Genomic DNA, 26622 nt, shown 5'->3' with positions numbered 1-26622 from the left:
ATTGTTAACACTTGCCCTGTCTCCCTCTCACATCTAAAATGATGGGTGTGGAAAAAAGCTTTGCAACTCTAAAATAAATGCCAGCTCTTCATTATTATTATTATGTATTCTGGGTTGTCCAGCCCACCCAAATCAAGTTCACAGTTGTACGGGCCAGCATTTCTTCAACACATCCACAGATGTGACACTATCGTTTTGAAATTGAGAAGTACATCCTTATCCAATGATTCTGTCTTCAGTCCCAGCAATAATGATCTGTGGAGTATGTTGAGATTTCTGCACCAGATGTCAGGGCCCAGCCTTGGGTGTCCCATAGACCAGGGCTGAGCAGGGAGGACTGATGTAGGGCAGTTTGGTGAGAAAGGAGGCTGGCAGTACCTTCAGGCAGGGGGAACCAGAGGTCAAGGCTGGAGAACTCAGTTGGAGGAAGAAGGAGCAGGCAGCTACCAGAATGTTCTACAACGGCATCATGAGAGAGTGAACCTCCACTTAGGCATGAGGAAAGATTGGAGATCAGGAACTTGTGTTGGAATTTGGGAAAGATGGCAATAGAATCTAGTCTGGACACTGGACAACAGACAACAGGGCCAACAATAGCTCAGAAACTGAAAGATTATGATGTCATCAGTTACATCGTGCTTCCTCCATTGAAGAAGGTCGTGGCCCTCCACACCTCTCTCTCTTTCTTCCTCCTTTCCTTCCTTCCTTCCTCCTTTTTGGATAATAAACACTTTTATTTTAAAGTTTGAGTTCCAAATTCTATCCCTCCTTCCCGCTCCCCCGGCCCCCTGGCCGAGGCAGCAAGCAATCAGATATAGGTTATAGGGCAGCTAGGTGGCACAGTAGATAGAGCACCAGACCTGGAGTTAGGAGGACCTGAGTTCAAATCCGGCCTCAGACACTTAACCACTTACTAGCTGTGTGATCCTGGCAAGTCACTTAACCCCAATTGCCTCTAGTCTAATGACCTCTTGAGCGGGGTGGGGGTGGGGGGGGACCTTATATACTTCTTGCTCAAGTCCATAATTAGGCAAGACTGCTCAGTGTATAGAGCACTGGGCCTGGAGCCAGGAAGACCTGGGTTCAAATCTGGAATCAGATACTTATTAGCTGTGTGACCCCTGGGCAAATCACTTAACCACAGTCTGCCTCAGTTTCCCCATCGGTAAAATGAGATGAGAATAATAGCGCCTGCCTTGCTGGGTTGTCGTGAGGATCAAATGAGATAATATTTGTAAAAAGAGTTTAGCATAGTACCTGGATATTTTGTCTGTTGTTGTTTAGTTGTTTTCAGTCATGTATGACTCTGTGACCCCTTTTTGGGGTTTTCTTGATAGAGATACTGGAGTGGTTAGCCATATCCTGTTCCATTTCATTTATGGATGGAGAAACTGAGGTAAACAGGGTTATGTGACTTGCCCAGGTTCACACAGCTAGTGAGCATCTGAGGCTGGATTTGAACTCAGGTCTTCCTGACTTCAGGCCAGCCCTCTATCCACTGCGCCACTGTGCTGCTCTGGACATAGTAAGCACTATATGTTAGCTATTGTTTATTATGTATATCACAAAGAACATTGCAGAAAGAAGCAGAAAACCCGAGGCTCTGGTGCTTGGCTCTGGCATCTCTTAGTTGGGTATGACCTCTGAACCTCAGCTGCACTTTATGTCTGCATCACACAGCACCAGTCTGTGGCTTACTATTAATTAACTTACTATTATTAGCTGACTATTATTTAATTTTCCATGTGAGTGAATTTTAGTTTCCCCAGTATGAGGTAAACACGGAATCAGCTGAATCATGTTCGATGTTGGATGAAGGAATTTAATTAATAAAATTTCCCCAGCTCTCCCTGCGTCTCCATTCCATGGAATGTCTAGTCTTCTTGGAGAGATAGGACTTACCTCCAGAAAGGAATACTGAATGATATGAGTAACATGAACAAAAAACAGATTTTATTAAACATTTAGAATGTGCCAAGCATCATGCTAAGCACTAATGATACAAATAGAAAAAACAACACAGTTCCTGCTCTCCTGGACTCGCACTATAATCAGGGTAGCTAAATATAGAAGAAAGCTAAGGTTTAAGGGGGGATAGAAAGGCCTGGAGGTCCCAAAAGGCAATGACTGGGCAGATGGCAAGGCCCAAAGGTCCTGAGTTTAAATTAGTAGGTCAGAATATATGGTGATGGGGCAGCTAGGTGGTGCAGTGGATAAAGCACTGGCCCTGGAGTCAGGAGGACCTGAGTTCAAATCCAGCCTCAGACACTTGACAATTTACTAGCTGTGTGACCCTGGGCAAGTCACTTAATCCCAATTGCCTCACCAAAAAGCCCCAAACCAAACCAAAACAAACAAACAAACAAAAAAACCCCAGAATATATGGCAGGGCGCTCTGGTTATGGTAAGTAGCATATAAGTGGTACCACCTACGGAGTTCTGAAGAAGAGGAATGCATTTACATTTGCTTTGACTCTACCATGCATAATTTCTCCCCACTCTCCTGGGGCTGTGACATGGAGGAAAGATCATTCAGTCTGGAGTCAGAAGATCTAGAAATGATTTCTAGCTCTGCTACTCATTAACTGTAAAGTTGGTCATGACATTTAAACTCTCCGAGCCTCAGGTTCCTCACCTGTAAAATGAGGGGGTTGGATTTGATGGAGCCTAAAATGCCATTCAGATCGCTAGAGCTCATGATCCTATACTATTATTTTTCCTTTAAGAGGGCCAGGAATTGTATCTCGGCTCCTTAACCTTAATGGTCAGTCCCTGATGGACAGGAATACTCTTGTTTCTGTGACGGCCAATCTGATTGCCTTCTCCAATTCCCTGCAGCTCTGGTTAGGCTGAAGAAGAAGGGGGACCGCTGTGCTACTAAGTCCCAGTTTGTCCAGCCCATCTGCCTTCCGGAGAGTGGCGTCACCTTTCCTGATAATCACAAGTGTCAGATTGCGGGATGGGGACACATGTATGAGAGTAAGTATCCCGATGACCCCCAGTGCTGGGGGCCCCTTGGTCCTCCGTCTCTCTGTTGGCCCAGACCCGCCCAAACAAGGAGACGTTTTCTTCTGAACTGGGGGTCTTTCTGTTACAATGTCTTCAGCATTTCCCATGCTGTGCAAATGTTACAAGGAGGGCTATAGGTAGGAAGTGCATACTGAGGAAGCCTCAGAAAGATTTATGGGATACTCTTATCATTGGAGAAGGAAATAAAACCCCAAATGGGATCACAAAGAGACAGACATGTCTGAAAATGACTGAACAATAACAGCAACTATGCATGACTTTAAGGGGAGGAGACCATGCGTTTTCCTTTCTACCCTTATCACTGGCTGGCAGAACTGTCAATCAGCGTCCTGCCCTTGGTTTCCATTGATAGTTGTGATTGACAGCTCTACCAGCCAGTGGTAGAGGATGAGGGATGCTAGCTGCCACTCCATCTTCGTAGCACCCCGCCCATTAATTAAGCATAAGTAAAAAGTCCCAGGCAGCTCTCCAAGGATAATTATGTATATGGGCTATGCTGAAACCCTCAGCGGGCTGCTCAGCATTTCCCTTTCTGGCTTGGAGTAAGCAAAGATATTTCCAACCAGGGCCTGGGCATCATTCCCTCCTAGGTCAGTGCCCCCTAGATGGTCCAAGTTGTCCAATCCTGACTAAAATTAAATGCTTTCCCCGTGGTTTCTCCTTAAAAGATGTTACCGGTTACTCGAGCTACTTACGAGAAGCATTGCTGCCTCTCATTCCTGATCACAAATGTAGCAGTCCGGAGGTTTATGGTGCCGACATCACCCCCAACATGTTCTGTGCTGGGTACTTTGATTGCAAATCAGATGCCTGTCAGGTAAGGCTTGGGGATGGTGATCCTAGATTTGTTTTATTTCAGCCAAAGGGATGAGAGGGACACAGAGTGGCTTTGTGGAGAGAGCACTGGATTGGTAGCAGGAAATTGAAAATGAATCCTGACTCTTCAACTCACCAGCTGTGTGACTTTGGGCAAGTCAATTACCTTCTCTACTCTTTAGTGTTGTTAAGTTGTCTTTCAGTAGAATTCAATTCTTCCTGAACCTATTTGGGTTTTTTTTTGACAGAAATACTGGAGTGGTTAGTCATTTTCTTCTCCAGCCCATTTTCCAGTGAGGAAACTGAGTTAAGTGACTTGCCCAGGATCACACAGCTAGCAAGTGTCTGAGGACAGATTTGAACTCAAGTCTTCCTGATTCCAGGCCTGGCCCTCTATCCACTGAGCCACCCAGTTGCCCCTGACCATAGGATCCTAATCTTAAAAGAGTTATGGTAGGGGTTGGGGGAGAAGTGGAGTAGATTTTTATTATTATTTTTATTATTATTATTTTTCAGTGCAATGAGGCTTAAGTGACTTGCCCAGGGTCACACAGCTAGTAAGTGTCAAGTGTCTGAGGCCGGATTTGAACTCAGGTCCTCCTGAATCCAGGGCCGGTGCTTTATCCACTGCACCACCTAGCTGCCCTCGGAGTAGATTATTTCTAAGGGCCCTTTCAGATTTAAATATGATCATATACTATGATATTTCTAGTCCCTGTGGTCCTAAAAGCATCACAGCTCTGTCAGTCTTCATTGTGATGGTCCCTAGACCAAGCCATGAGTGTGTCTATTGTTCTACCCAGTGATCTACAATTTCATCCATGTGAATTCTTACTTCACAGAGAACGGCAGTTCCTCCATGCTTTAAGAGAAGGCTGCTGTGGCCAAACTTGGGGTGAAGAGCTTCTCTGCATTTAATGTGCTCTCCTTTCTTTGTTCTTCCTCTCTTCAATATAGTTTTTTCTTTTTAATCTTTTTTGTTGTTCTTTTATTAGACAGCTGGGTAGTACAGTAGTTAGAACTCTGAGCAGAGAGTCATGAAGACCTGAATTCCAGTCTATCCCCACACACTTACTTAGCTTCATGACTGTGGGCAAGTCATTTAACCTGTTTGAGTTGGTTTCCTTATCTGTAAAATAGCACCTGCCTCCCAGGGTTGTCCTGAGGATCAAATAAGATAATATTTTTAAGGTGTTTAGTGCAGTGCCTGGCACATAGCAGGTGCTAACTAAATGCTTATTCCCTTTCTTTTCTTGGCATTTCTCACTAGCCTCCACTGTAACTGAGCTTTAGGCCTCTTGACATTCTTACATTTACGTCTCATGTCTCATGTTCTATTACATTTGCTGGAACACAAGCTAATCCAATCACCTATTTCATGGCACAACTGGGAATCTCAAATGAAATACCCATGAAGCCCTTAATGAATGCACAGGGGGAGACTTGTGGGAGGAACACAGACCTGGGGGACAGGAAACCTGGCTCGGGGGACTCATCATGTCACTTACTAGCTGTGTGATTAAGGGCACTTGGTACCTTAGTTCCTTCTGTAAGATAAAGGAGTTAAGCTACATGATCTTGAAATTTCTCTCTAGTTCTAAATTCATAATCCTAAGAGAATAGTGATTATCCATGTAAAGGTAAAAGACGGGAATATCGAGTTAAGAGAAGAGCTAAACGCTCTGTTTGGGTGGAACATGGAGCTTGCTTTGTTTATTTTTGTTTTTTCCAGGGCAATGAGGGTTAAATAACTTGCCCAGGGTCACACTGCTAGTAAGCATCAAGTATCTGAGGCTGGATTTGAACTCAGGTCCTCCTGAATCCAGGGCCAGCACTTTATCCTCTGCGCCACCTAGCTGCCCCTGAACATGGTGCTTGCAAAGGGGAATGCTAAGAAATGAGTAGTTACTATGAAAGGCCAGAACCTTGAATGCCAGGCTAGGCTATTGCAGAGACAATGGCAAGTCATGCCCAACTCCAGCTCCAAGGGGAGTGAAATCATGGTTCATACAGTGAGAGGCAGGGTTGGGATTCAGAATTATGCTTCTTATTTTCCAGACCATTGTTATTCAATCCATATCTCTACTGTTTGTTATCCAGTTCGGAATCTGTTGTCATTAGCCTCCAGGGAGTTGAGTTCCAAAGAGAGAAGGCTGGATTCAATTATGGACCATTATAATGCATAATAAAGCAAGGTTTTTAGGTTCCATTTAAGCCTTCCCAGCTTCATTAAGCAGGAAACTAACCTAATGGTGGATCATGTGACTCTAAGAGCAGCTAGATAGTACACCACTCCTCCTCCTCCTGCTTTCCCAGTAACACCTGTTTCAGATCTGGCCCATTAAGCTCCAAACAGTGAATGTTGTGTTTACAAAGTGTTCTAGAATTCTGGGCCCTCTCCATCCTTAGAGCCTGCAGGGATCATAGGGCCATTCTGATAGCATGATATCATAGTGTTTTCTTCCTGCCTTCCCCTGGGGTGAGGGGTTGTTGGGAGAGGACACTTCAGATCTTAGAATGTTAGGCTGAATAGGACCTGGCAGCTAGGTGATTCAGTGGATAGAACATTAGGTCTGGAGTCAGGAAGACCTGAGTTCAAATCCAGGCTCATGTGACCCCTGGTCAAGTTACTTAACTTCAGTCCACTCCAGTTTTCTCCTCTGTAAAGTGGGAATTATAATAGTACTTATTTCCCAGGGACAGCTAGGTGGCACAGTGAATAGAGGGCTGGGCTTGGAGTCAGGAAAACTCATCTTCCTGGATTCAAATCTGGCCTCAGACACTTCCTAGTCGGGTGACCCTGGACAAGTCACTTAACCCTATTTGCCTTGGTTTTCTCATCTCTAAAATGAGCTAGAGAAGGAAATGGCCAACCACTCCAGTAGCTTTGGTGTTTTGTTTTTTTGGGGTTTTTTTGCAGGGCAATGAGGGTTAAGTGACTTGCCCAGGGTCACACAGCTAGTAAGTGTCAAGTGTCTGAGGCCAGATTTGAACTCAGGTCCTCCTGAATCCAGGGCTGGTGCTTTATCCACTGTGCCATCTAGCTGCCCTCTACAGTAGCTTTGGCAAGAAAACCCCAAATGCGGTCACAGAGAGTTGGACAGGACTGAAAAATGACTGAACAACAACAACAACAACGAGAACCCTGGGTTGTTGTGAAGATCAAATGAGATAATATTCTTAAAGTACTTAACATGATGCCTGGCACAAAATATGTGCTTAATAAATGCTTATTTCTTTCCAACTGCCTCATTTTACAGATGAGGAAATTGAGGCTCAGAAAGGCACAGTGATTTACCCAAGGTCACATCTCCAACTAGTGTGAGAGTGGAGACCAGAAACCAGGTCTCCCAACACTCATTTCAGGAGTCTTCAGGCTCTTCCCTTCTGCCTCTCTAAGGATTATTGTCACTTATTAACGTTGGTTCCAAGTCACTGGGCTAGGTCAATATTTCTGGTCAGGGTTTAGAATAATCAAAATCAGAGGTTTTATTTGGCTATTAGAGAATAACAATATTTTCATGGCTTCTTGCTTCATGAATATGAAGTATAATTGAAAGAGGACTGCAAAAAGTTTTCATAGACTGTATACTTAGCAGATTAATTCTCTCTTATAACAAGTGCATCTGAATTGAATGACAATAACGTGGAATCAGTGAGCTCAGAGGGACCTTGGTGTTTTTCTGGCAAGATCTCTCCCCAAAGTATGACTCCTGTCTGAAACATCCCCGAGGAGTCATTATCCAGCCTTTGCTCGAACACCTCCAATAGTGAGCAGCTCACTACCTCAAGAGACAAGCCATTCTATGTTTGATATATAGTAAGAGGCAGTATTGCATAGTAGAAAAAAAGTGAATGTGAGTTCAGGCAAAACCTGAACCCAAATCCAGCCTCTGACAACTCACTAGCTATGTCACCATGGGGTAAATGATTTAACCTCTGGTCTCTCAATATCATCACCAGCAAATATAAAATAACATTAAAATATTAACATTAGTATAATTAATATTCACTTTGTGAACGATAAGGCCCTACGTAGATATGAGATATTACTATATGAGTACTGAAACAGTCCACTTGTTTAGAACCATTTTCTTATGTTGAAGCATGAACTTCCTTCATGGAAATGAGGAAGGAAAAGAATTATGTATTTCATGTATTAGTCACTGGAATTTCTTCATCGTAGTTTATTCTTTTGAGTTAATAGATTCTTTTTTTTGTGTGATGCAATTGGGTTAAGTGTCTTGCCTAGGGCCACACTGCTAGTAAGTGTTTAAGTGTCTGAGCTGGACCTGAACTCGGGGTCTTCCTGACCCAGGGCTGGTGCTTTATCCACTGCACCACCTAGCTGCCCCAGATTCTATTTTTTTAAATGCAATTTTTCCTAAAAGATAGAGTCTGTGAAATCAGGGTAAATGTGTTTATTAGGCTGATGCATATATCTTGTAATGATGGAGGGAGTTGTGTGTGAGTATATTTATGTGTATATATACATTATATGTATATGTGTTTGTAGTATATGGCATTATTTGTATGTATGTTTAGAATTAGACAGCACATCTGGGTCCAATTAGTGCAATTAATGAATTCTCTGTAACTGGTTACATTATTTGAATTCACATTGCTTTCTTTCCCATGGACTGGAAGCAATTACCATATTTTCATAGTTATAACTCCAAATAACAAATTTGAATACATGTGACTATTTCTGAGGATTCATTATTCACACTAATTGGGACCTAGCTGTATTTACTTTTATTCCAGCTGGGAATTCAGTAAATCTCAAGCCAGAGTGAGATTGGTAGCCACCATCATCATTAGTGGGCAGAATAAGGACTAGAACCCAGAAGACTTGACAGACTATCCAGAGTTATGCTTATCTTCCCACTTCCCCAACCTTCTGTATGAAACATAACCATCCTCTGAATTTAAGATGATTTACTCTTGGTCTCTAACTAACACAGGGTGACTCAGGGGGGCCCCTAGCCTGTGAAAAGAATGGGGATCGCTTACCTTTATGGGATCATCAGCTGGGTGATGGCTGCGGCAGGTTCAAACAAGCCGGGTGTTTATACACGAGTGAACCAACTATGTGGATTGGATCAATGACTAGATACGGCCTTCCCTAGAAAGTAACTGATGCCTGAGATAAGCCATGAGGAGTTTGCCTGGCCCTGCTTTTCCTCTGGACATCACTGGATGTATTCATCATCACAAGCGCTAGTTGCATTGAACTGTGCTGACCTTTTGTAAGGATACTTTGCCATGACAATAATAAAGCATTTTTGAAAGTTACAGTTGACCCCAATGTCTGCAAACATGAACCACGGTAGAGGTTAATAGATGTTTCGCCCAATGTCCTAGTGAACACTACACCCTTAGTGCTTGACACTGTATATAAATACATATGAGACACAGTCCGTACACTCAAGAATACTATTATTTAGCAGAAGGAGAGAAGATATGTTCACAGATGAAAACAAATTAGCATGTCATGAGCATGTAAAAAGAATATAAAATCTCTGAGATCTAAGGGAGGAGAAAACACAGCCAAGGAAGGGATGAGGAGAAGTTTTTAAGGAACTATTATTTGACCTGAGCCTTGAAGGTTGGGTAACAGGTTAGCAGTCAGAGGTAGGGGAGGGCATTCCCAGTGAAGGGAACCTATGAGAAAAGGGAGGAGGAGAAAAAGTGTAGTTATGTTCTGGGGGAAAAGAGTAATCCAACTGTGGCTAAAGCGTAGAATACAGGAATCATACAAATAGAATCATGGATTCTTATAACTAGGAGGGACTGCAGAGGCCATCTTGTCGAACCTGTACCTGAATGGAAATCTCTTTTTCCACATCACCAATAAGGAGGCATCAGCATCTCCTGGAACATATCCATGATGGAAGAGTCACTGCCTACTCCTCTACCATATAGCAATGATTGTTGAGATGTTTTTACTTACAATGAGCTTGTTACTTCTCTGAAATTTTTCATCTATTGGTCCTAGATCTGACCTCTAGGACAAAGCAGAATATTCTGATACCACTATGTTGTAGTGGAAAGAAAACTGCTGAGGGAGCAATCTTGACTATTACTTATTAAAACTCAGCAAGATCATGTAATATGGGGAAGCTTGGGTGTAGCAGTGGATAGAACATTGGGTTTGAAGTCAGGAAGATCCGAGTTTCAAATCCAGCCCAGACACTTACTGATTGTGTGAGCTCTGGGCAAGTCACTTAGCAATGTTTGCTTCAGTTTCTCATCCATAAAATGAAATGGAAAAGGAAATGGCAAAGCACTCCAGTATCTTTGCCAAGAAAACCCCAAATAGGATCACAAAGAGCTGTGCACAACTGAATATGTTAATTTGATGATTATTATTATTCCTCTTCTATATAGAATGAAACCAAAATCATCTTTTTGAGGCATTATTTTATTTTTTAAAAACAATATTTTACTTTTCCCTTAATTACATCTGAAAATTTTTTTTAAACAATCTCCCCTTTTTTTTAAGTTTTGAGTTCCAAATTCTTTCCCTCTCTCCCTTCCCAGAGACGATAAGCAATCTGATGTAGTAAGAGCCAAAATCATCTTAAAGAATCCCTATCTACAGTCTTACTTTGAAAGCTCTCTACAGAAGGGGGACCTCACTAATGGAATGTTTCATTCAGAATTATTGATGATGACGATCACAATGATAACTAACATTAATTGTAGCACCTTACTATGTGCCAAGATGTGTGCTAAGTGTTTTGCAGTCATTTCATTGACTAAACCACCTGTCTCATGATTCTTCCTTCAATTTATTTAACAAATATCTAACAATTGCCAACCCTATGCCTGGAGCTATGCTAGGTGTCTCTGAAAGCATAGATGAATCATATATCTTATGAGTATCAGGACTTAAATCCCTTCTGAAACTTCAGCCTCCCTCTGCTTGCTCAGGCTTATGGTTTTCTGTCACTAGGTCTTTGGCTCAAGTTCAGCTCAGGGTGGCAGTGATATGAAATTGGTTTTAATCCAACTGTAGTTTGATAGGTGAGGCAAAATGTCGGAACATAGGAAGGGACCTTAGAGAATGAACAGATTAGTCTCAATCTCTCACTTTACAGAGGAGGAAATTGAGGAAACTGTGAGAAGGAATTGACTTGCCCAAGATCACACAAGCCAGGGCTCAGTTAATTGTATTGTGATACCAATTTCAGTAGCCTCCCAACACTCACACTCCCTGCAATTCCTCCCCCCCAAAAAAAGAGAATGAAGAAAACTTTTTTTCTTAAAAAAACCCTGTTTGACACTTATCTTATAATGAAACAAAAAAAGAATTATTGAGAAAAGACTTTAATTGGTATCTAGAGTACTACTGAATGGTGAGACTGGTTCTAGAAGTGAGGAGAAGTCAAGAATATCAGTGATGGCTAGAGGTGACTGACTGGTGTTTCTCAGCTAAAACAATGTAAATAATTATCTATCTAGTATTATTATTTGTTATATTGTTAATAAATATATAGTCAGCAACTTTGTTTTATTTTTTAAAACCTAAGATTTAAAAAAAAAACTATTGAGATTCAAGCATTGCTTATAGGAAAAGACGTTCTCTGGTTTATTAAATAATATTAATAATCCATAGTGGGGGCTCAGAGTTAATTGATTAATTGATGAGAGAGAAAGGTTTCAATTACAGTAATTAATAACTAAATAGCCAAACATACCCCCCTGGATTATTTTAGAATTTGCCTTGATGAGAATGCATAGGTAATGAGTTACAGGCTGAGGAGGTGACCACCATGCAGGTTACATGTGAGAGCAGTTAACTTTAAAACCCTTCTGCAATAGAATCCTGGTCTTTAGAGATGGTTAGAGGTCATCCAGGCCTCACAGACGGGAAATGACTTGCCTAAGGTCAAACATGTGTGAGTAGCAAAAGGCAGAATTTGAATTCTGGTTCTCTGACTCCATAGCCATTCTTCTTTTCATAGAACTACACTGGCTTAAACCCATATCTTCATGACTCCCAGATCTTGGCTCTTTATACCACAAAAAGCAATTATTTTAGTCCCAGATGACATATATCCACATTAGTTCTCTTTCATCTCTAGTGAATTGGGAGGACCCAGGACCCTATGGAGTCCCAATTCTAACACTCACTTGCTCTGTGACCTTAGGAAAGTCATTTTCTGTCCAGGTTTTAAGTTCCTCCTATGTAAAATGAATGGGTTGCATTAGATAATCTCTAATCTCTAATTTCTAAGGGTGCTTCCAGATCTACAATCTTATATTCTTATACAAGCTGTCTCTCTCATAAGACATAGATCATATTAAAGTCAGAAGAGATGATCTATTCCTTTCTTCCCTTCTGTCCCGGGCCTCTAGGCTTCTGACTGGTCAGCATTTACCATAACTAACCTGATCCATACCTACCATACTACTGTGCCATAGTCACCTTCTTGCCATCCTGCCCGTGGGCATCTACCTACCTTTCCAACCTCTCACATTTTTACCTCTAGCTCTGTGAACAGCAGTCAAATCAATGCCACTGTTCATGCCTTTTGGCTCTGCTTCCTACCCCTGTGACTTCCTTGACCAAAATACAATTTCCTGTCCATCACTTTCCTATATGTGTTATCTCCTTCAAATGAAATGTAGGTACTTGAGGGCAGGGCAAGATGACATGCCAGACCTGGAGGATGAACAGAAGCACGAAGGTGGTGTAGTGTTAGGCATTTTCCAGAGAACAGAGGGTTGTCCATTTTGGCTGATGCATAGAATATGTGAAGGGGTAGTAATGGGAGATCAGGCTGATTAGGATAGGGCTTTGGTACCAGGCAGAGCTTGAACTGTCCTTAGATCCAGTAGGGAGCTGTTGAAGGATTTTGAGGAGAGGAGAGATAGGATTAGATCAAAGCATAAGGTATATTACTTTGGCAGCATAGGAAGGATATTTTGAAGGGGGAAATAGGTTTCTATTATGGTTCTAATATCAAGGATGCTATAAGAAGATTAAATTACATGCCCTCATGGAGATTACAGTCTAGATGGAGAGATAAAACTTACATATATGAAATAGCACATGATTGTATCCCCAAATTATCTCTGGCATCTGTACCATAACATTTATACTTAAGTCAAGCTCTTTGATTCTGCTGACTCTTTTTCAGGAGGATGGGGGTAGGTAAGGAAGAGAACATCCCCCCAACTGGAGAGTGCAAATTGTTCCCTTAGAAAGCACCCCAAAGGCATGAGGCGCAGATGGAAACACTGATGAGAGGGCATAGTAAGTTGGTGGTATGAATTGTTTTTGTAAAAGGTGGGGCATGGACCTTGGTTCCAGAGATGTCTGGGGAAAGAGAGAGGGACTCTCTGCCTAATGGTACAACATGACACATCCTCAGATCTTGGATGCCTAGGGTCAGCAACAAATTCATAAACAGATCTGCTGAAGCCAATCTTCCTCCCTGGGGTAGTTTGGAATCCAAAGGACCAATCAAATCCCGTGTTCCAGACTATATCCTAGCCCCGGAGATAGGGGGTGTTTGGAGGGGAGGGGAGTGGTTTCACATAACCTCCGGTAGCAGACATTTTAGGGTTGGTGATAACTATCTCCTCTCACCCACACAGTTCCTTGAAGAGTGATATCCTGTGTGGGATATTTTGCAGCAACCAGCATTCCATTAATGGATTTTAGATCTTAGTTGGAAACTCAGAGCCCCAGAGAACATCAGAGCTGAGAAGGGCTTTTAAAACCATCATCACCATCATTATCACTGCAGGCTATAAAAATTTAGCACCTGCCGAATACTGATTAAGACATGACTGGGTGGCTACTAGCATTATGCATCAGAAGCTTGCTATCTTTCATGAATTTACAAATGACAAAATTCCTCCCCTACTACAAATAGAGATCTCAAAATATCTTGGAGAACTCAACCAACAAACTATGTTAGAACTGAACTATTATTACAAACTGAACTGTTGAGCACAATTGCCTGGACATAATGTTGACTCAGGAAAAATGAAGAATGACATTCTTTATCCCATCCCAAATAATCATAATTTCCAAGATACTTAGAACAAAAAGCTTTCAGAGTATAGTGACCTGGAGTTCAATGGTGATCAAAATTAAGTGGGACAAGGAAGGGGTATATTATCATCCCTGATGTCCTAACTGCTACTGAAATTCTACCAGGATGGTTCCAGGAAACCTATATACTAGAGCATGGTTTCTTAATTTGGGGGCTTGTGAATTTGTTTAAATCTTTAAAAAACACCTGTTTTTTAATAGGATGGCTTACATTTTAATTCTATGTATTTTGTTTAAGCATTTAAAACCATTATTCTTCACCCACATTGACAAAAAGATCCATGACACAGTTAGAGTGAAGAAACCCTGAACTAGAGAATGAACTTATTGTCCTAATACTTTACTTAACTACAAAAAATCAGTTGGTTTTTCCACCTGTCCAATAGTCCATATAATTTTGAATCTATAGAAAGAATAGCAGGATAGCCATTTGTTTTGGGACCATTTCTGGCTAAACACTATAAAAATGAAAATGAATGAATGAAATGGATGAACAAGCATTTAAGTGTATACTATATGCCAAGCATTGTGCTAAGCACTGAGGATACAAATAGAAAAGCAAACTCATCCGTGCTCTCAGCGAGCTCTTAGTCTACTGGGGAGATAGATATGGAAGGGGAACATATGGAAAGTTTCAGCTGCAAGTCAGATGGAAAGGCCTTATGGTCCTTAGCATGAAATGGCAAAGTAGATTTTTTTAATGGTCTTAAAATTTTAAATAATATATTTTTTTCAATTGCATATAAAACCATTTTTAATGTTTGTTTTTCTAAAATTTTGGGTTGCAAATTCTCTCCCTACCTCCCTTCCTCTCTTCCTGAGATGGTAAGAAATTTGATATTGTGTGTGTGGTATAGATACATATACAGACACATATATATTGTATGTATATATATATATATAATCATGTAAAACCCATTCTATATGTCATATTGTGAAAGAAAACACAGACCAAAGGGAAAAAACACAAAAAAATGAACAATAGTATACTTCAATCTGTATTCAGACTCCCAGTTCTTTGTCTGGAGGTGGATAGCATTTTTCATCATGAGTCCTTTGAAATTGTCTCGGATCATGTATTGCTGAAAATACCTAAGTCATTCATGGTTGCTCACAGTACCATATTACTGTTACTGTGTACAATGTTCTCCTGTTCTGCTCATTTCACTTTAATGCATCTTCTTCTTTTTTTTTTTTTTTTTGCGGGACAATTGGGGTTAAGTGACTTGCCCAGGATTACACAGCTAGTAAGTGTTAAGTGTCTGAGGCCGGATTTGAACTCAGGTACTCCTGAATCCAGCTGCGACACATGCTGCCTCAATGCATCTTCTTTAATGCCATTTCCATTGCAAAAACTTTATCTGTTTTTGCTCTTGCATCATCTGATAGAATCCAGGACTTTGGTGGCAAGAACTTTCTTTCTCGGTCTTCAGCTGCTGAGGAGGCTGCAGAAAACAATTAGCGGTTATATCTACACAAGGATTGTTGTTGTTTGTCTTTTGTTCTTGAAAGGACCAATGATATCATGAGGGTGATGTCTTAACTTGCTTGTGAATTGGATTGAAGTGAGGCAGAGCTGCTCAAAGCCATCTTCCTCACTCTCTCCTCCAGTCTAGTGGCAAGATAAAAGTCAAGATGATTGGTGATTTTTCCACTGGGCTGTGGAGTCCAAGCTAAAAACTAGATCTGGGGAACATTGAAATTCCTAGGACATTTGAAGTCTGGGTACTGGGCTGTTTGAATGTGGTAGTTGGCATGTTATCTCCCCCATCAGACTATGAGGTCCTTGAGGACAGGGATTCTTTTTTCCATTCTTTTATACCCAGTGCTTGGCATAATGCATGGCACATAGTAGGCACTTAATAAATATTTATGGACTGTTTCCACCAGAGTCCGAAGGGAAGTGTGTTCAAGGTCATTGTTTGATGGCCTGACCTGCCTTGTAGGTGCTGCCTTCATCCTAGAAGTCTTGCTACTTCAGGTAGGCTGGCTTGCTTGTCCCCTTGGTGGCAAGGTCATCACTTGGTATTGGTGATTTCAGGGATATTGGACCTCTTCTCCCCAAGATTTACTACCCACAATTATAGTCATAAGGGCTAGGCAAGGTAATAATAATAACCAACCTACATGGGATGAAAAACTGTAAAATATGGAGATTTGGCTGAGGTAATCAAAACCATCTAAGAATAGGAAGGGATGCCCTGTTATCTGCTACTGGACTTATATCAAACTTATATCAAACATGCTGAAGGTGAGTCACTGAGGATGAACATACATCCTAACATTTTATTTAACAACAAAAGCAATTATTTTATCCATATGTACAACAGTCCAACAAAATATTGAATATAAATTAATAATTAGAGAATCAATCAATCAATAAGCATTTATTGAGTGTCTTTACTATGGGCTCTGCCTAACAAGATAGTGCCCTGGTACCTTTGATATCGGGACAAAAATGAAACCCTTGTAGGCTGCTTAAAATGGACAAAAACATATTTATTTAGCTATTACAGGAGCAGGATAGTGTGATGAAATAATGAGATTTAGCAGATACTCAAAGACCCACCTGGAGATTAATCTAGACTGATTGAATCAAGTGAGAGTGATTAACTGCTGATTAGCCTACTTCAAGTTAACTGGATTGTAATCACACCTTGAGAACACCTTCAGAACCAATGGATTTGGATGACACCAACCAATCAGCTTGAAGCAGTGTGTAAGGACCCGCCTCTGTTCCAGACCTATAAAAAGCTTCCACAATCAGTTTGCTGGAGAGAGTTCATGATTGAAGCAGGCCTTGTGGCAGAGGACTTGAAGAAGAACCAGACCAGGCTGGAACTCTAGGCTAAATAGGCTTTTTTCTTAACTTTCAGAACTCCATGGGAATATCTGTATGCTTTAATAAATGTTTAATGCCCAAGGACTGGTGCTAAAGCTTCTAATTTAAGGCGACCACAATTTAGATTTAAACATCACAATAGTCAACCAATCACAAGCATCGAGGTCAACTGGAGTTGATTCAGCTGAATGAAGCTCCCTTCCTTGAGTTACCCATTACGATCCATCAGCCAGACATCAGAGAGCACTTGGGTGACTAGGAATTGATATTAACAGTCTGAAACAATTAGAGAACATTAAAGATACTCTATAATTAAGGATTAGATTATGTGCTTCATTGATAAGTGCTGGCAACTTCACAGAATAGATAGACCAGTAGGAGACTAGTAAGATCACCTGGCATCATCAGGGAATGTGGTTTGAGCTGAGCCATGAAGATCAGGTAAGATTTGGATGGGAACAGGGCAGCAAGGAAAATATTATTTTAGGTGGAGGAATATTGTGATCAAGCCAGGATCACAATAGGAAATATGGAGGAAAATGACCAGGCTTAGAAACTTAAAGTTCATCCTTTCTCCACTTGCTAAATAATCTCTATGATGCATGTTACGATTATTTCACTCTACTACTCAAAAACCTTCAGTTGTTCCCCATTGCTTACTGAATAAAGTATGAATGCTTATCTTATCATTAAAGGTCTTATACAATTTGGCTTTATCCTACTTTGTTAGTTGTAGTTACAGCCAACATACCAAATCCTCTATTCCCTTCTCATCTTCCTCTCTTCTATCACCATGCCTCTGCTCAAAATATATTCCACGATTCTAATGGACCAGCCATTCCTCCTCTCATCTTCATTTGTTGATATACTCTTCTTCCCTCATGGCTCTACTCAAGTGCTATATCCTTCATGGAGTTTTCCCTGAATTTCCTGTTCCCTCTCCGCATCCCCACAATGAAAGTTACCTTTCTCTCATCCAGTTTCTCATAGCAATTTGCCTGGTGATTTCTTGAAGCCACTATGGGTTCATTCATAGCAATGTTCCTGATTCTTCTACTAATGATCAGTATTACTTTGGTGAACTCCTTTCATCTTTCTTACTGAAGTCTACCTTTTGATTCTGTTCTTGGTGTTAGCTGTCTCAGCTGAGGCAGCTAAATCATTCAGTAGAAAGAATACTGGGTCTGGAGTTAGGAAGACCTGAGTTCCAATATAGTCTTTTCTACTTACTAGCTGGACAAGTCACTTAACTTCTGTCTGCCTTAATGTCCTTAACTGAAAATGGCCAAGAAAACAATAGTCCCTGACTCCCAGGGTTGTTGTTAGGGTCAGATGAGAAAAAAATTTGTAAAGCATATAGCACAGTGCCTGGAATGTAGGAGGCACTTAATAATACTTCCTTCCTTCCTTTCTTTCATAGGACCCATACAAAGGTAACTTGCTTCTGGCTATATCTGATAAATCCAGTAGCATGTACCTGCTATCATCCTTTATAATGCCAAGTCAAATAATGTTTACTTGTTCCAAAAGTGTTTTTGTAGAATGTTGACCTGTATGTATGCATGTATGTATGTATGTGTGTGTATATATATGTAATAGACTTTGAGAATATTTATCAATCTTCTTCCTCCTTGGTAAGAATGTATTAATCTTTTTTTTTCTTTTTCTTTCTTTCTTTCTTTTTTTTTTTTAGTGAGGCAATTGGGGTTAAGTGACTTGCCCAGGGTCACACAGCTAGTAAGTGTTAAGTGTCTGAGGCCGGATTTGAACTCAGGTACTCCTGACTCCAGGGTCGGTGCTCTATCCACTGTGCCACCTAGCTGCCCCTGTATTAATCTTTCTAAAACTGACTTAGAGCATGGGCATTGGGTTTCATTAATATGGTCTGGGTTTTTGCTAGGATAATTTCCAAATCTATTATGCCAAAAGTATGCATTAAGGCTAGTATTGCTTAGGTATTAATTGCTTTAAAGTGTTCTTCCCATTGAGCTGTGAGTTCAGGATGCCAGTAAGTCTCAACATATTCCACCACAGCTTTCTCCTTAGGTCTCATGGGTCTTGCCTGGAGGAAACTATAGTAATAGTACTTCAACCACTGCTACTATCATGCTATCTTATACTAGGACAAATCCAAACCTGGCCATCATTCCAATACCACTAAAACACAGATACCAGTGAAAGCCAGTGTTTATCACAATGCCTTAGCACATAGTAGGCACTTAATAAATGTTTATTGATTGATTGATTGCTACCAAATTGTTAACCTCCATACCAGTTGTTTTGAGATAACCCAAGAAAAGGTACAAAAGTATAAGGCAGCAGGGAGGAGAATGTGGGAGGGCAGAACTCCATGACCACAGGGAACATAGCAGGGGTGGAGGGGGAGATGCTTGCTGGAAGCCAAGTTTCAAATATTCAAAGTGGTGTGATGTGTCAGTAGGACAGAGCAGCCGCTGAGTCAGACAAATCCTGCTCACTGTCCTCATGCCAACATACTTGGCCTTGACCCCAGCTCCAGTGCCTGAAATACATGCTAGAATTGGGTAAGCAAGGGCTTTACAAACTAAGCAACTGCTCAGGGGAGGAAATCAGACCATACAGGTGATAACTGAAGAAGGAATCCCTGGGGAGAAAGACCCTAACATTTGCATTTGTTTTTCAAATCTTGTAGTAGGAACACAAAATGAATCTAGTGAGAACCAATAAATATCAGACAATACAAAGTGAAGGAGCTCTCTTCCTATTGATCCATTGGGAGGAAGCTAAGTCAGCTCAACCTAGAGAGTCCCAGATCTCACCCGAAGGGGAAATTTCTAGACGTCTTTAGTGTAGAAAGCTGAAGAGAAGGACATGATGGATATTGCTAGCTCATCTCCTGCTGGCTTCCTCCCAAAGTTTAATTCTCCCTTCAGCAATCTGAAGGGGGGGGGTTGGCATCATCCATCTCTCTCTCTCAAAACTGGAAGTTAGAAGCATCTTCAGAAGCAAATGTAGAGCCCAAAGACTGAATAGTCAAGAGACTCAGAGACTTGAAGACACTGAGCTCTTCTCTCTTCCACTCTCACCAACTCCTCCTTCCTGCCCACCCAACCTAGGCATAGGGCAATGATGTCCACCAATGAGGAGAGAGTTCCATACCAATGGGCTTTGGGACTCCAGTTACACATAATTACAACTCCAAATAGTGCTACTTTGAATACATGCTACCAGGGGGGTTCATTATTTTCACTAATATGAATTTAGCTGCATTCCCAGCCCTTAGCACAGAGTCTCACACATAGTAAATGCTTAATAAATCTAATTTAATCTCTCAATATAAATATTATAATTTTCACATGATAATAATACAGCCCATTCTGGTAAACCCTCCTATGAACTTAATCACTCTCTTAGCATCTTTCCACAGCTCCTCCTGGAGGACAGGGAATAGAAGAATCCTCAGTTTTATGATCTATCATTCTCTCATCTTTGGGGATGGTAATGTTTGCTTTACTTGCCTCATATGGTTGCTGTAAGGAAAGTGCAGACTTTAGTATGCTGAAGAACTCCAGCTGTCATTATTATTTTATTCAAGAGATAGTGTCAGGTGATAAAGGACATATAGAGATAAGTGAGAACCAGGACTTGATCTCAAGGATTTCCCAGTCCAAGAGAAGAGGTAAGAGTCTATAGTATGATTTCAACTTGGAGCAAGAGGGACAATATTAAATAATGAATGAATGGAAGAATGAATGAATATACAGTATTGAAGCACTGTGCTAAGTGCTGGGGTTACAAACAGAAGATTGAGACAGCTCCTGTTCTCAAGGGGCTCGCATTCTGATGGGGGAGAAAATACATATGGAAAGTTTTAGCTGCAAGTCAGATGGAAAGGTTCCATGGTCCTTAAGATATGGTGGCAAAGCAGATCATCATACATCATCTTTAAAAATTAAAATGTTTTCACAATGATGGAAATACGAAGTGGCATTAATTTTGACACTAAATAGCCTTTGTAATTTGTTTTCTGAATCTATAACTTGATTGAAACTATTCTTTCCAAGGTTACAAATAATTCGTGTGTCATCTTTAATGTCATTTCCAATAATGAAGTCATAATTTCTTATGTTGAACCATTTGAAAGTGTGAAGGGCTTCTAGTGGCAAGAATTTTCTTTCCTAGTAGCCTTGACCGTAGCACCCACAGAAGCATTTGCTAGTGGGTTTGCTTTCCTGGAAAAAGGTTAATGAGGGTTGGACTGGAAGCTGATAAGGTGATCTGGAAGGTACTAACAACCTCAGGGCTCTTTGGTTTACCTGGCTGTTGGCGATACTTGTGGTGGAGAGGAAGATTTTTTTCTTTTTGGTGACACAGCTAGTGTCAGGTGTCTGAGGCCAGATTTGAACTCAGGTCCTCCTGAATCCAGGGCCAGTGCTCTATCCACTGCGCCACCTAGCTGCCCCCTAAAATAATAATAATAATAACAACAACAACAATAATAATAATATGGGACAATGAGGGTCAAGTGATTTGCCCAGGGTCACACAGCTAGTAAGTGTGTCAAGTATCTGAGGCCAGATTTGAACTTAGGTCCTCCTGAATCCAGGACCAATGCTTTACCCACTGTGCCACCTAGCTGCCCCTGGAAGATGTGTTTTTTTTTTCTATAGTAATTTTTCCCCTGAATGATGGCTGTAGGTCCAGGCTAGAAGCAGGTCCAGTGCTTTGGGGGAAGGGGGAGTCATTACTATTCCCAAAGCTCTTGGGTTCATAATCCTGGGATATCTCTATGGATGGGGGTGGTGGTGTTAGGAGAGGTGGTAGTTGAGATGTTGATAGTGGTTTGACCCACCTAGCACAAACTACCTTGCAGCATCAGCAAAAACCTGGAAGAGAGAAAGCTTCAGAGAAGTTTGGGGGAAGAACAAGAATTTTAGCACCCCAATCTTGTTTAAATTTAAATACTTTTAAATGATGAAAGAACCCCAAAACACAAATGTCACCTTTTACCCAAGGTAAAAGTATTCTAACAGTATATACTTCTGCACTTGGCGAAAGCCAGTTTCCACTAGCTTATTACTGGACCATAGGCTTGACTTTTCTTTCTTAGATTTATTGGTCTCTGGAGCCCAATAATATTTTTTAACCAATTATTGTCTCTTTTCCTTCTCACCCTCCCCCCAAAGCGCCATGGTCTTATTGTTTTTCCCTGATAATCTTATTTAAAAAACAAACAACTCAACACTTTTCCTTAGCTACTCTTTTTTTTTTTTTTTGATGAGGCAATTGGGTTTAAGTGACTTGCCCAGGGTCACACAGCTAGTAAGTGTCAAGTGTCTGAGGCCGGATTTGAACTCAGGTCCTCCTGAATCCAGGGCCAGTGCTCTATCCACTGCACCACCTGGCTGCCCCTTGTTACCTATTCTTTCAAACAGACAATGTTGCTTATAAGGTGAGCATGGGTAGAACTCTTTACCACTTTTCCATTTTCCCAAGGTCCCCTCAGTCCCCCCAGCTTTGCTTCTTTTGTCTTATCTGAATCTACTCTGGCTGGCCCAGAGACAGGAGTTGTTGATGTCTCTCCTCTTTGTGTAAGGGAGACCTATAGAGACAAACACAGTTATGGGCATGATAATATCTGCTAGAAGAGATGAGTGACCTCTTAGGGAAAAGATGAATGAATTCCCTCCCAGGCCCTCCTTCCCTAACATTCCTTGTCCTTGAGTGGGCAAGGACAGTATAACAAACTATCCTTAATCTCACTGTGTGCTGGACAGGATACTAGGATCAATGGACTAGAGAAATCCACTGAAACGATAAGATAAATAATAATGGTAATATTTGACATTTGGAGTCTTCTTTATAGTGAAAAGCACTTGACATCCATTCTTTCATGTAATAAAGTTTAAATGCCTTAAGGGAACATTCAGGCTCTAGAAGACCTAGGGACAACTTATATTCAATTCAGTTCATAGGATCCTAGAAATTAGAAGTGGAAAGGAGCTGAAAGACCATCTTGATCAATTCTCTCATTTTATAAATGAGTAAACTGAGGCCCAAATAAGTTAAGTTGGGTTACCCAAGACCACGGATGTAGTAAGTAGCAGAGCCAGGAAGATATCTTGACTCCAGATGAAGTGGCCTTTCCAGAGTACCACACTGCTTTATCAATTCAATTCAATTCCATGTAATAGGTCAGAAGAGCCAGAGATCAAATCAGTGAGCTGTTCCCAGGCAACTTGATGAAATTATAGGTCTTAAAGAAATTATAGGCCTTTGATGGAAGAGTCCACCTTTCATGGAAGTAGACAAATATCCTAGTCCTTTGCTGGTGTGGGGAGAGAAGTAAAAGAAACTCCCCTTATTGTTCCCAAGTGACTGAGGCTGCCTCCAAGGGGATGGACTGATTGAGTCCCTGGACATAACTGAAGAACTTGTCCTTTCTCTGGTCTATAAGAGGAAATTATGAAATGGCCCATCCCTTTTCTTTAATGGAATGGAGTGCATCAAAGGAGGGTAAGGGGTGTAGGGGAGGTAGAAGCAGAAGACAATGACTTGCAGGAAAATCTCATGGCAATTGGCCAATGGTCCTGGTGGGTCTGAGAGGGCAGCTCTTTCCTGGATCCCTTCTTTCTTTAGGTCAGACACTAGTGATTCTGAAAATAAATGTATCCAGCCTGGAGGGTTCCTAGTGTGTTGTATTGAATTTGGTAATTCATGGGTCCTGGGATCAGGCACTGGGAGAAAATTTTCTTGCTAGTACAAAATTTGGAGAAGGAAAGAGGACAGTTCCAAAGCCATCCTAAAGCCATCTCATGACAGGACATGAGATCTGGGCTTTGCTCACCTGACATGATATTGGTGTTAGTTGCACGGCACAGGTTCAGTGTGAATGGGATATGTTTGCTCAGAAGTCCTACAAAGAGGCTTCCTAGGGAGTCTAATGAGTGTAATGGACTATTTGAGTGTTTTATCTTTCCTATGTATATTCTTAAATACCTGAGTCTTTTGTATCTTACATATTTTCTGTGGTAGGTAAACTAGAAGCTATCTCATACCTGATACCAATATTGTACAGTGAGTACTTGCATTGGTTCTGGAGGTCCTGTTATACACATTTGGGGACACCTAAACACTCAACATACCACAAGTCTAATTTCTTTTGGTGGCGCCCCAAGGGTCAAATCTGGTTTATGTGAGCCCAGAGTCCCCTAAGGACTGTGAAACCCAGAGTCCCATAGGTGACATCCACAATTATTAAATGCCAATGATTGAATTGAATGTTGAGAGAAAGTAAACTGCTGCATGCCTCTAATGATGACTTAGATATGTACAAGAAGAGGCATAAGGGTTATCGGGATAGGAAAAGGAAGTGGGCCAGTTATGTATTGGGATGGAAGGAAGACAGATGGACAGCCTATGTGCTACACTGGTACCCACAAAATGTATTTTAAAAGCCCAACCAAGTATATTGGGTAGACCCTTAGGTCTGTTGGAGAACATGGCCGTGAACTGAATTGGATGAGATATGTATATGCCAATGGAGGAAACATCCACATGGATGAAATCAGAGATCCTTTGGAATGTATATACAAGGTATTGTTCTAGGTCCTGGAGGTACAACTAGACACTGTAAGGTCCCTGAGTGCAGAAACTATAGCTTATTCTTTTTAGCTTCTCCAATGCCTAGTCCATTGCCTTTAAAAAATAACGTATGATTTCATTGGCATGAGTGCTGCTGCTAAAGCTAGTCACTGCCCCTCCATACTTTAGGACAGAGGTTCTTCATCATTTTTGTGTGTGTTCTGGATCCTTCAGTCATGTCTGGTGAAGCCTATGGAACTCTCCTCAGAATTATGTTTTGAAAATGCATGAAATAAAATACAGAGGTTATGAAGCAAGCCAATTATATTAAAGTATAATTATTAAAATATATTTTAATAATAATAAACATTTTTATTTAAAGTTTTGAGTTCCAAATTCCATCCCTCCTTTCTTCTCTCCCCTCTCCCCTCCCTGAGACAGTAAGCAATGAGATATAGACCATACATGTGCAATTATGTAAAACATTACCATATTAGTCATTAAATATATTTTTAAAAAAAGTTCATGGTCCCAGGATAAGAAACTTTAGTGGATCACCTTTGTTAGTTTTTCTGGCTAAAATAAGTTTGGTATTTAGTGGCCAACCCTTTGGGGATAAGTCTTTGCATACTTAGGCTAAATCTTGGATAAGAAGTACACAGGTTGAACCATGCCTGTATTCTTTGAGTCTATGAGGTAATCATAGCCAACTTTTTAACAGCATTTTACAATTGACAGTGTTTCTCTTTTTGGTCTTACCACATTTCTCTAAAACTGTCCATTTTGGCATTTCCTAAAGTGTAGTAACATTTAATTCCATCCATATACCATAATTTGTTTAGTGATTCCTCAAAGGATGGGCATCTCCTCAGCTTCCAGTTCTTTACTACTATGAAAAAGAATTGCCATCAATATTTTTGAATATGTGGGTCCTGTTCCTCTTTTTTGGATTTCTTTGAGCTATAAGTCTAATAGTGTCAGGTCAAAGGGTATTTGCAGGTTAGTGATTTTTTAGATGTAGTTCAAAATTGCTTTTCAGAATGGCTGGACTAGTTCACCACTAGCAAAGCATTAGTGCACCTACTTTTCCACAGTCTCTTCAACAGTTGTTTTCCTTTTTTGTAGTCTTTACCAATATGATGCAGAGTGCTTTCCTCACCAAAAATCCTTCTGAGATATGTAAGATACTCCTTTCATGGTTACAGAACACAGCTCTTCCGAGCCTCAGCAGATGGTTTTATGAGGTTTTTGGGGGGTATACATTGGATCCTTTTTTTATATATGGGTTGTTACTGAAGATTTCATAATATTAATTCCTGGATGCCTCCAGTTAGACCTTTCCTGTACATAGGTTGGTCTGTGGACAGTAGACACAAAGTTCATTGAAAGCCACATTCTGCAAGACTTTTGGTGGCTCTTCCATAGGGTCTGCTTTTGGTAGGATCTTCCAAGACTTATGCTTTCCACCTGTCTAACTGGCAAGAGTCCAGAGACTCCTCAGAAGATTGATGAACTATGGGGCAGGTGAAATCATTAGCAGACAGCCAGTCACAATATTATATAAGAAAATTTTTTTGAAGGAACTAGGAAAACCAAATGGAAAGAAACTTTTACAGAAGCAATTATTAATCTCAAAGATTCTCCAGTGCCGTTCACAGGCATGAACCTAAACAGTCTTTTGACTGAAGACCTTCACTAACACTGACTTTGCTTCTCCCCACTCCTGCCCCTTCTCTTTCTGTCATCCCACAGCCATCTTCTCCCTGGCCTTTTTTTTTTTTTTTTACCCTTTGGCTTCTTTGCAAGATAAAGGAAAAAAATTTAGTATGAATAGGCCAAATTTCTATATCAATTTAGGGTTTACAGACTATTTCTCTCAACATCCCTGTGAAGTACATAGTATAAGTATTTTTTTTTTTTTTTGCAGGGCAATGAGGGTTAAGTGACTTGCCCAGGGTCACACAGCTAGTAAGTGTCAAGTGTCTGAGGCTGGATTTGAACTCAGGTCCTACTGAATCCAGGGCCAGTGCTTTATCCACCTAGCTGCCACCATAGTATAAGTATTTTAATCCCCATTATATAGATGAGGAAACAAACTCAAAAGTAATTGGTCCAGGGTCACCCAGCTAACACTGGCTCAGAGATGAGATTCAAACCCAGGTCTCTCCGGACTCCAAATCCAGTATTCTTTCAACTACCTTGCACTATTTTGGTGCTATCTTTCTTGTGTAAGAACAAATACCAAGAATTCATAGGATCACAGACCGAGAGCTGGAAGGAACCTTAGAGGTCATCTATT

The 26622-nt window shown here is 40.9% G+C and overlaps 1 protein-coding gene across 1 annotated transcript in view; it reads left to right on the top strand.

The window, feature by feature from the left end:
- HGFAC (HGF activator) overlaps positions 1-9141 on the top strand; it is a 49593-nt gene extending 40452 nt beyond the window's left edge. The window contains 8 exon segments of the mRNA XM_043969714.1: positions 123-146; positions 148-224; positions 227-262; positions 2839-2979; positions 3699-3847; positions 8811-8846; positions 8848-8928; positions 8930-9141. Coding sequence (XP_043825649.1) covers positions 123-146; positions 148-224; positions 227-262; positions 2839-2979; positions 3699-3847; positions 8811-8846; positions 8848-8928; positions 8930-8986 — 601 coding nt within the window. The 3' untranslated portion in view covers positions 8987-9141.
- Positions 9142-26622: the final 17481 nt, after the last annotated feature.

The sequence above is a fragment of the Dromiciops gliroides genome, chromosome 6 (genome assembly GCF_019393635.1).
Source record: "Dromiciops gliroides isolate mDroGli1 chromosome 6, mDroGli1.pri, whole genome shotgun sequence".
Lineage (NCBI taxonomy): Eukaryota > Metazoa > Chordata > Mammalia > Microbiotheria > Microbiotheriidae > Dromiciops > Dromiciops gliroides.
This window is presented reverse-complemented; position numbering and strand designations above follow the sequence as displayed.